General features: G+C 32.0%; 1 protein-coding gene across 2 annotated transcripts; it reads left to right on the top strand.

Moving 5' to 3' along the window:
• The first annotated feature begins 4,476 nt into the window (after positions 1-4,476).
• POLA3 (DNA primase POLA3) lies at positions 4,477-10,943 on the top strand. Of its 2 annotated transcripts, none has more exons than XM_078302441.1 (17): positions 4,477-4,535; positions 4,664-4,793; positions 5,213-5,263; positions 5,460-5,644; positions 6,210-6,278; positions 6,950-7,061; positions 7,704-7,788; positions 7,914-7,965; positions 8,057-8,115; positions 8,240-8,355; positions 8,667-8,773; positions 9,522-9,590; positions 9,899-9,956; positions 10,057-10,130; positions 10,232-10,270; positions 10,352-10,431; positions 10,680-10,943. In XM_078302441.1, exons 1-16 carry the CDS (start codon positions 4,509-4,511, stop codon positions 10,415-10,417), a joined length of 1,299 nt encoding a protein of 432 aa, XP_078158567.1. In that variant the 5' UTR covers positions 4,477-4,508; the 3' UTR covers positions 10,418-10,431; positions 10,680-10,943. The 2 variants fall into 2 exon arrangements, with proteins under 2 accessions (XP_078158567.1, XP_078158566.1); XM_078302440.1 differs by having other exon boundaries at positions 10,225-10,270.
• Positions 10,944-10,965: the final 22 nt, after the last annotated feature.

Genomic DNA, 10,965 nt, shown 5'->3' with positions numbered 1-10,965 from the left:
TATACTAAATGCATTTTAAATAGAAAGACCCATCAGCACAAAAATCAGTCTTACTAATACTATATCTAATCATTAATATTGTAAATGATGACTATTACAAGCATAATCTCACTGTATCATCAAAGCAATGTTATCTCTAATTCTTTCACCACGTTTGTACTCATAGCAGCTTCTATTTGCCAAGTACAAAGTTAGACGTTTTATTTCCTTCTCTTTGCCAAAGTATGGAAAGTAAAAATTGAGAGAATAAGAAGAGGTTTCTTACCTGGAACTTCACCACAATTGCATAGTTGCTTAGAAAGGTCTCGTGAACACCGACCCTTTTCCTCCTCCTTGGTTGTTATCGAAAAATGGCAGGAAGGAGAAAAGCGAAAGCTCACTGTGAGGGGTATTGCTGGAAAAGAAAAGAGCGCTAGTTATTACCAAATGAAATCCCGCCGAATCTCATCGATTTTCACGGGAAAATTTTGGGGCCAAAATTTCCCTCCGACGATTTGGAAGTGAAGTCGTTTCCCACTGCTGGTTAGATTCCGATCAGAGAAATTGAGACGACGTCAATTCTATTTCGCGTTTTATGGGGAGAATTGGAGTTCCGATCAGGGGGACAATCAAATCCTTCTTGTTTACACTTTAACTCCCTCTCTATTCCATCCCACTATTCTATGATAGAGAAGGAATTGAGAAATAGTGATTTTTTCACATGTGAGAATTAGCTCAATTACACTTTTTCACTATTCCAGATGTGCTGAATATGATTGAAATTATATATAATAGAAGCCTCTTCTCTTTTCCACTCTTATACTATTTCATGCATTTGCCAAACGAGCCCTTAGAGTTGTAGTTCTAGATCAGAGAAAAATGGCTAGTCCCACGAAGGGTAAAAAAAAAAGAATAATTATTTCAATCCAGTACCCGCATTGTACCCCCATCTCTTAAACAGATTTTAACTTCCCATAAACTAACTTAACTAACTAGTTTAATTAAATTTATTCACAACACTGTGATCTTCCAAGTTTAATTAAATTCATGGGTATAAATACTTGGAAGATAATAAATTAATACTTGCAAATTAAGATATTAATACTTGCATGTCTAACTTGATATAACTATATAGAGGGACCACTCAAACTACATGGGAGAAGAATCATACACATTTTTAGAGGTGGGTTTTTTTTCTTTTTTTCAATATCTTCCACATTTCTCACGTTCTATGAGGAATTTTGCGAATCTAAAATCATGAATGTATTCTACGTAATTTTATCTTTCAAATGAGATCCATGATGACGTACTTTCGGATTCATCGTCACACAAGTATTTATACCTCATTGTGCAAGTATTTATACCTCATCGTGCAAGTATTTATATCTATATTTGTAAGTATTTATTCCCAATCGTGGACCCCGCATCACATTTCCCTAATCGTCTTTGCGTCAATCTTTCTCTAACAAAAATAGTTGACCACATAGGTATAAATACTTCCGTGCATAGGTATAAATACTTGTAATACTTGATATTAATACTTTTAAATGTCAGCAGTGTCATATGTGAAAAATACTAGGTATAAATACTTAAATGACGAGGTATAAATACTTGTGTGATGACGAGCTCGAAAGTATGTCATCATGGATCTCATTTGAAAGATAAAATTGCGTAGAAGAAGTTCGTGGTTTTAGATTCGCAAAATTCCTTATAGATCATGAGAAATGTGGATGAGATTGAACAAATAAAATTGGGGGGATAATAGGGGTATGAGAGTGCGGATACTCATATCACGTCCCAAAAAAAAAAAGATGCTAGATACCCCTATATATGATCTTGGTAGCCACTTCATACTACGCACCAATCTATACTATGAATGGTACTGTGACCTCGCTTGTAATTTTTAATTTATGCATATAATTATATTATTTTTATCTAGTTAGATGGATTTAAATTTTCTTTACATAATTTTTTATTTAGTAAGTTGTGACAAAGTTAATTTATACAAAATTTTATATTATTTTATTGATTAATACATGTACATAAAATATTAAAGTTTTAATTTTTATTCTCACTATTTTAAAATATTATTTGATTTGATTAATAAGTTGTAATTTAAAAAATTATGAGATTTAAAATTAAGGGGGAATTTCATGTATCCCCCTCAAAAACATAAAAATTACATATTCCCCCCTTTAAAATTCATAATATCATATTTACCAGAGTTAAAAAAAAACTCACAAATTTACCCAAGTTATTGATTTTCCTAATAAAATTTATTTTAAATTTACAAATTACCCATTTTACCCTTCTTCATCTTTTTTTCTTTTTCTCATTTCTCTTCGTTCCCAGGTAAATTTTTAATTTACAAGAGACAACTGCTCTCAAATGTCATGACCGCTGCATATAAGAAAAAACATAAGGAATTAGAAGTTAGAACCAATTAAATGCTGGTAAGAAGGTTAGCTTGTTATGCTAGCTGGTAATTGATCTGATGGCTCAATCACTGGCCTTCACAACTTTACTCAGTTCCTATAGAGATTGGTTGATTCGTTAAACCAACTGAAATTGATAGTGTCTTTGGTTTTCTTTTTAGTTGGGGTTTTAAACTTGAATATGGCACAAGAAAGCAAATTTGTTTGCATCTTGAACTAATTAACCTTTCTCTCATCAAATAAATGAAGCCTCTTCCCACTTTGGATTATTTTCCCTTCACTTAAAGGGTATGCTCTTGAGTTGAGAAGAGAAGGAGAGGGTATGAAATGGAAGGAATGGAGGAAGTTTACGTTTGATACCTTCTAAGGCTCTGTTCGGCGAATAGAGGGGAATGGGTACAGGAATGGGATTGCAAAATTTTTGAACTGATTTTTATTGTTCACGTGAGAAAATAAAAAATTATTCTGAATGAATTTTTTTTTCATGTAAACAGTAACATATTTACTACAGCCGAACAAGACCGAAATTCCTACTATGCTTTTCCTTGTAGAAGAGAGAGGGAGACATCTAAAATGGAGGTTTCGGACTTCTTGAACGAAGAGATGGAGAAAAAGAGAAGATAGAAAAGGGTAAAATATACAATTTATAAATTTTTATTAAGTTTTATTTGAAAAATCAATAAATTGGATAAATTTATGAGTTTTTAAATTTTAGATGAGTAAATGTGATATTATGAATTTTAGAAGGGAAAATACGTAATTTCAAGGTTTTTGAAGGGAATACATGAAATTCCTCCTAAAATTAAAAATTTAATATTTTACATCAAGGTTCTAAATAGCGTTTATCGCGTCATAGCGGGAAGCCGAAAAAAAAAGCTATAGCGAATAGCGTCGCTATAGCGAAAGCTATGCCACATAGCTTTTTTTTATTTTTATAAAAATTATATCATATATTTGTACTAAATATCAACATTATCTAAGTCTCATAGAATAATAAATAACATCAAATTGATTAAAAAATTATAGTATTTATATTGAACCAATACAAAGTCCAAATTGCGACTCAAAATATCCATAGTATTACTAATATCATAAACTATCGATCTTTTTCTATTCAAAATATATTCAGCATCATAACATAATCTTTCTTTTTTCTATTTAAATTTCAAAATAACCTAGACATCATGGCATAATTAATTATCTTAATCTATTCAAAATATTCAAATTACCATATAGTAAGTATCATTTTGTTACTTCAAGAAATATCTTAATATATTTAATTTGAGCCTTTATTTAAAGCCCATATAAATTAAAAAAAGAAAAAAAAAACAGCTCATGTTGCATAGCGCGCTGTAGCTTCCTTATTTGATCTCATTTAATAATTAATAATTTAATATAAAGCTTAGTATGTCAGTTATAAAAAAAATCACGGTTAAAATCCAATCTGAGCCTTTATTTAAAGACCATATAAATTGAAAAGAAAAAAAAAACAGCATGTTGCATAGCGGGCGCTATTTGCGCCACACGCTATGCGCTATAGCGGACCGCTATTACCACTATAGCGTTTGTAGCTCAAATAGCGTGTTTTAATTGTATAACTTAGCGTTTTGGGTCCAAAAACGCTATAACGCCGCTATAGCGCGCTATTTAGAACATTGTTTTACATACATGTATTTATAGTTTTATACATACTTCTCGATAATATTTTAGATTAAATTATATAAATTATTAATTTATTAAACATTTTATTTCATAAAATGGACAAGACAGATCCTCTAAAGTAATCCAACCTTTCAGTTTAGATCCAAACCGTCCGATTTAAATCCGGATCAATCCAGTCCAAGGTCACAGGGCTTCTTTAATTTAATGGCAGGATGCAAAAATCTGACGGTCCGGATCTAAACTCTAAAATTGAGTTACTTTAGCATATATGAAGTCCCCACCGAACCGGGTTTAGAATAGCAGATCCACTTACCCGCACCAAACAGCATCTTTGCATAGAGGCGGGAACCGCAGAAGAACGCCATCAGCTTCCCGCCATTTTTCCTCCCCCTTTTCTTTCTTTCGCTCTTCTTTCCTCTCCTTCCTCAAGAAATGGCGTCAATCGTAGCTTGCTCTTCAGTGAGTCACTGTTTCTTTCCTATCCTAGATCTAGATACTTTATTTATGTATAAACCCTAGCATTGTTACTACTAATTCAGAGGTAAATGACAAATATGTGATGCCTATTTTGTTTTGTTGATTTTTAGCCTGGAGAAGTTCCCAAGCAAGAGCATGGCGGAGACCCGATGCAAATTGACTCAAATGCCCCTGAGCAGCGTCACATAAATCGAGTCCCTGAAGGGTTACTTCTTACTGATTATCTCCGAATCTACTATGGTAAATACTTCAGAAACAGTAAAATTTGAGAGAAGTATATATATAATTGGTCTTAAAATTTCAGAAGGTTGCAAAATTGAACCAAAGGCCACAAACAATACCATTCCTACCAGAACCTTACCAGTATAATAAGATAATGAGAACCCAATTTTGTTATTCAGCACAAATCAACTGCTATAAATTTGTGGAGAGCAATATTTAATTAAAGATTTTGACTTTTGTCAGTCTGAATTCATTTATGTCGCAAAATTGAACCAAATGGCACAAAAGCAATTCTCAAGAACTGTAAAATTGCAACCAAAAGGAATTGGAGTGTTCCATGGTGACTATTCACAATTACTCGCGTGTATTGTTTAAATATCAAATGAGAGATTAGTTGCTGTTTTGAAAAAACCTAATATTTTGTTGGTCTAATTCAGGAAAGCTTTTCCCATACATGGATATGTTCAAGTGGCTGTCATATGGAAATGGTATGTCAATTTTTTTTTTTTTTGCTTGGATTAAGGTATCATATGTAAAAAATATGAAAAAAATGTAACTAGTTCTTCATAAATGATAAATGTCTTGTTCAAATACCAAATTCTATATCCTCTAAGTTTCGTAAAAGTTTTTTTTTTTTTAAGTTTAAGAAACAAAGATTTGAGTTTTTACTATGATTTTGAGCAGATGGAAAGCATCCGGGATGTGACAGCTCTTACTTTGGCAGGAGAGAATTTTCTTTCACCATAAAAAGTGACAGAGATGAGATCTACCTTCGTTTCCAGTCTTTCTCCAATGCAAGCGAAATGGAGAGCACCATTAAAGCCAAATGCCCCACTAAAATTGACATTGGTGCTGTTTACACTGTAGATGTATGTTATCATGCCTCTAATTCGACATATCTACAAAAAAAGTTATAATAATAATAATAATAATAATAATAAATAAAGGCTTCTGGTAATCTTATATATATCTGAGACCCTCTTATTTGGAGTTTTATAATATCAATTTATTGTTTTACTGTTAATTGAGTCTTTATTAGACATTATGTGCAAATCGAAGCTTGATCGAGATTTTGATTGGTTGCCAGGGACAATTTAGGATAAATTACAAAACTGATAAATCTTTTTCCATACCAAGTTTGTTTCTCCTTGGACTGGTGTTGACAAGTACTATTGTCGAAAATTTTTACCTGAAGAAAGAAAATGGTAATTGAGGTTAGTAAGGTTATATGAACAATTATGTTCAAACGAGGTTGAATTGGAGTTGATTTGTGCTGAATAGCAAAATTGGGTTCCCTTTATCATAGTATACTGGTATGGTTCTGGTGGGAATGGTTTTGTTTTGTGGCCTCATTAGAATGATGAGTTTTGTGGTGTTTAGGTATCTTAGTACATGTTTTTACAAGATAATAAACCATCAAAATTTAATCTGCAGCCAGCAAAGAGGCATGCTTACGCACAATCAGGATTCAGTCCCGTAGAGAGAGAGCTTATTTTTGACATTGTAAGCACGCTGTTCCTTCTTATGTTTTAATTAATTGAATAATTAGGTGGTAAATTGAGCGAATGATTTATTTTATTTAAGGCTCAACTGAACAAGTGGCTCAGTTTTGAGCTTCAATTAAGTGAAGCTTGTGCTTATATTAGCACTAAGTGAGCATTGTGAGAACTGTTGATCACTTTAGTTAAATTTAGACTAAATCGAGGCATAATTGTAGACTTATTGCTTAATTGAGCCATATTTGCACAATTTATGTTTAATAGCTGCAAATTAGGTTAATTCGAGGCATGCTTGCACCTTGATAACTTGTTTATTTGTTTATTTTTTTTCAAGAGGCGGCATTTGTACCAATGATTCCACTGATAATTGTACAATTGAGTTCATTTGAGGCAAAATTTCATATAATTGAGGCTCAATTGCACAATTTCAAACTCATATCAGTGATAGTTTCATCTATTTGGTTCAGTGGAAACAAACGTGATTATTTGCTGCTTAGTTTTACAATTTAAGAACTTGACTTGGGCTGAGTTGTATAGCTGGACTCATTAAGGTTCAACTAAGCCAACATAGTTTGCAATGATACTAATCTAAGTTACTATTTTAACTCAGTATGATGATGTGAATTCAATGAGTTAAGAAAAACAACTAAGCCAACATAGTTTGCAATTTTATAGGATATAACAGATTATGATGATGTGAGGTATTGTTGCTCTGGAGCGGATATATGCTCAGACTGTTGGCCTCTCATGACAATTGCCATTAAAGTTATTGATACTGCTCTTAGAGGTTTGTACATACACCTATTTTGACAATTTTTCTTTTTCTATTTGATCTAGGAAAGCTTACAATATTCGATTCAAAATACGAAAGAAATAATAATCAGGGAGCTTTATGAGTGAGGCTATGGTAATATGCATATTACGGATCGACCCGTGCTATGGATCTATATCTCTATTTGCAAAGTTCAAATAGTTGATCCGAACTATTAAACGTGATATCCATATGAAAATGTACTTTGAAACCAAAGTTTACATTTTTTCGTGGAATTTTTTAATTTTTTTTTAGATAAGTAGAAAATCACTGCTTTCAGATGGTATAGGATTTTTAAATCAAGTGATTTTCGACTTATCTAAAAAATTAGTAAAAGAAATATAAAAATAATTTAAAATTCAGATCAACTATTGGACTTTGAAAAACAGAGATATATGTTCATAGCACAGGCCGCTCCGTAATATGCATATTACTGTAGTATCACTCGAGCTTACTGGTATGGTACTAATACAGGCCATTAACGGTAATTGTAACGGCATTTTTTTGTTTGGGGGTTTTATTGTCTCGATGTGTGTTTAGTTGGTGTTATGGGTAAATATGGTTTTAATGGGTCACTATCTTTCTTTTTTTTTCTTTTAAATTTTGATGTTACTGCAGAGGATTTTGGTTTCAACCACATATTATGGGTATTCAGTGGCCGACGTGGGGTCCACTGTTGGGTATGTGACAGCCGTGCAAGAAGGTACATTTGCAGTATTCTCATATTGTTTTAAACTCGAGATATGAAATAACTGATATCTTTTCAATTTCACCAGTTTACTCATACTAATTAAGATTAAGCCAGAATTAGTGTTACTATTATTTTAGGCTGAGCAAGGAGCAGAGATCTGCTATTGCTGACTACTTCAATGTCTACAAGGTAATGCCTCTTACATGGGCTGTAACATTTTTCTACCATGCTAAATGCAAAAAAAAAATAATTGATTTTATTTTTTTATATTTCTGACAAGGGAGGTGAAAATTCTTTGAAGAAAGTAACTTTCTCTGGACCTCTTCATCCTTCCCTTGCGTACGTCTTCTTCTACCATTTTACCTGTTCTTGTTTCTTCAATTACTACAACCTGATACCATATAATTACTACCTTTATTTACTGAGTTAAAATAGTAACTTAGATTAGTATCATTTATTTCAGAAGAGCCTATACAGATGTTCTAAAGCATTACTTTGAGGAGAAATGGATCTCTACTCAAAAACTCTTTGAGCATGAAGAGAGGTTTTACAAAATTCTTCAACTTATTCCAGATGAAAGTATGTTAATTATCCTTTCCTGTTATTTTTTTATATTTGTAAGGCGTATAGAAATATTTATTGGGTATATCCATTTAAGCCCTGAAACTCTTTTTTTTTTTTTGTGCTATTTGTGGAGAGCATCAGACTGTTATGTCTTGTATGAGATGTAACCGGCACCAAGTTAACTCTAGGGATTTGACAGTTTTTTATTTGCAGAAATTAGATTTATGAGGTTGATTATGACCCCGTGTATTGAAATAAAAGTTGAAAGCTTTTAAATTCAATTACAGAAGTTTCTTCTTTTTATTGCTTGTCTATTGATTTGTTAGGTGTTGTTTCGGAGCTTGCTGGTAAGTGGCAAGGCAGCAGATTAGAGCATGTAAATTCTGTTCGGTGGGACCAGTTAAAGCATATGCTTCAGTCTGGGAGTAAAAAGGTCTTAACTTGTGCCTTCAATTTATTTCTTATATATATATTTTTTTGTGTGTTTCTCCCAAGAAAGGGGACCACTAGGGTTGGAAGTAGAAAATTTAGATAGGAGGGGCTAAAATGTAAAATGAATAGTGTGGTCACTGGGATTTGAATTTTGAAGTCTCCACAATCACTATATGGAGTTCTAACCACTAGGCTACAAGCACACATTTAGCATTTCATGAGGGGGGTAAACTATATAAAAACTTTGAGTGAGGCTATGGTACTATGCATAGCGTGGGTTGGTTCATTCTATGGATTACCGTTCAACATGATCTGTATATGAAAATGTACTTGTATTTCAAATTTTACATTTTTCAAAAAAAATTACTATTTTTTTAGATTAAAATCACTTGATCTAGAAATTCTAGACCATTCAAAAGTAGTGATTTTTTACCTATCTAAAAAATAGTAAAAAAATTATAAAAAATGTAAAGTTTAGTCTGCAAGTACATTTTCATAACAAGATCGTATTGAACGGTTCAGATTGACTATTTGAAATTCAAAAATGAAGATCCATAGTACGGATCAATTCGTTCTATGGATAGTATCAATACAACTTAGATGCCAAAGTTCACTTGGATTTCTATTACTTTTTAGTATTTTAAAAGGCACCAAACCAATAAGAAAAGAATATAGTTAAGGAGAATGGGTTATATATTGGTTCTTAATTTATTCACATTGTTTTTGTTTAATTGTGTTTGACTGCTTAGACTCAAGGCCTTAGGAGGTGCATAGAGGAGATTGTTTTCTCATATACCTATCCTAGAATCGACATCCAGGTCTCGCTATTCTACTCTTTTAACTTTTCTTTGTTTTTCTTTATTTCTATATATATTTCACATATACCCACTTCCTTCAAATGCAAATGCTTCCATTACTAGTGTTCCTCAAAATAAGAGAGCAGTTAGTGCAGGGTTGATTATGAGAAGGAACAGTTCACACTTTTGTAGGATTTAAAGGAAGCCTTTTCTTTAAATAAATATATACATGAAATTTATTAATAATGGTGGGCTGTCTTTTTGGGAAATATAATTCCATTAGTAGCTTCTCGATTTGAAACTGTTGGAGCTTTTTTGTACATTTTTAGGTTACAAAAGGCATGAATCATTTGTTAAAAGCGCCTTTTTGCGTGCATCCTGGAACAGGTACTAATAAATTTAACAAATTATGATTGTCATAGTAAATTTATTGTTGTTATATTCTTATTTATATTCATCATTTTAAAATAACTGTTTCATATTGTAGGCCGTGTTTGTGTTCCAATCGATCCTAACAATTGTGAACAGTTTGACCCAACATCTGTACCAACACTTTCTCAGGTAAATAATTTTTTTCTCTATCAAATTATATTAATCTTTTTTTAATTTTCTAAACTTTTTAAGCTATAATCTAATTGTAACTTTTTATCTCCAGCTACTAGAAGAGCTTAATGCAAATGCCTCAATTGGAACTGACAACTGTATGTTGCTTAAATTTGATTCTCTTTTTTTTTTTAAAAATTCCGATGTAAGCTTTGACAGAGTTTAATATTTTATGATAGATTTGGAGAAAACATCACTTGGATTGTCTGTTAACTTTTTTCGAACTGCCTTCCTTGAACCGTTAATTAAAACATGCAAGGTGCTCTCTCTCTCTCTCTCTCTCTTTTTATTTTTAAATTTGTTTGCTTAATTTTTTTGACCTAGATGTGATTTGGCATGATAAAACCCTAAATTTTTAATTGGGCCTTGCTCAAATTGTGCAAAATAAACACCAAACAAGCACCAAAAGAGTATTCAAAACCAGTTCCCACTTGACCACTGTTAGTGTCAGTACAGTACCAGAGTTTGATATATTAACAGTTCAATGATTTTTTTTTTCTTTTGCAGGAAGAATTAGAGAGTGCCTACAAAACTAAGATACAACAATCAAAGGATTCACTAAATTGGTAGGTGCTTTTATAAAAGAAATAAGAATTAAGAGAAATTTCTTTCTATCCAATCCACCCTCTAAGTTAGCAAAATTAACATCTCACTGTAATTTTATGTTGTCATGGAACTCTTTTACAAATGTCACTAATTTCCCTTGTTTTTCAACATTTCTCATTGTAAACTGTTATGCATGCACTAGTTGTTGATTTTGTTTTGCATCAATCTATTTCTAATTTCTGAAGCT

This window comes from Carex rostrata, chromosome 5 (assembly GCF_964058835.1).
Source record: "Carex rostrata chromosome 5, lpCarRost1.2, whole genome shotgun sequence".
Taxonomy (NCBI): domain Eukaryota; kingdom Viridiplantae; phylum Streptophyta; class Magnoliopsida; order Poales; family Cyperaceae; genus Carex; species Carex rostrata.
Note: the sequence above shows the minus strand (reverse complement) of the source record. Positions and strands in the feature narration are given on the sequence as shown.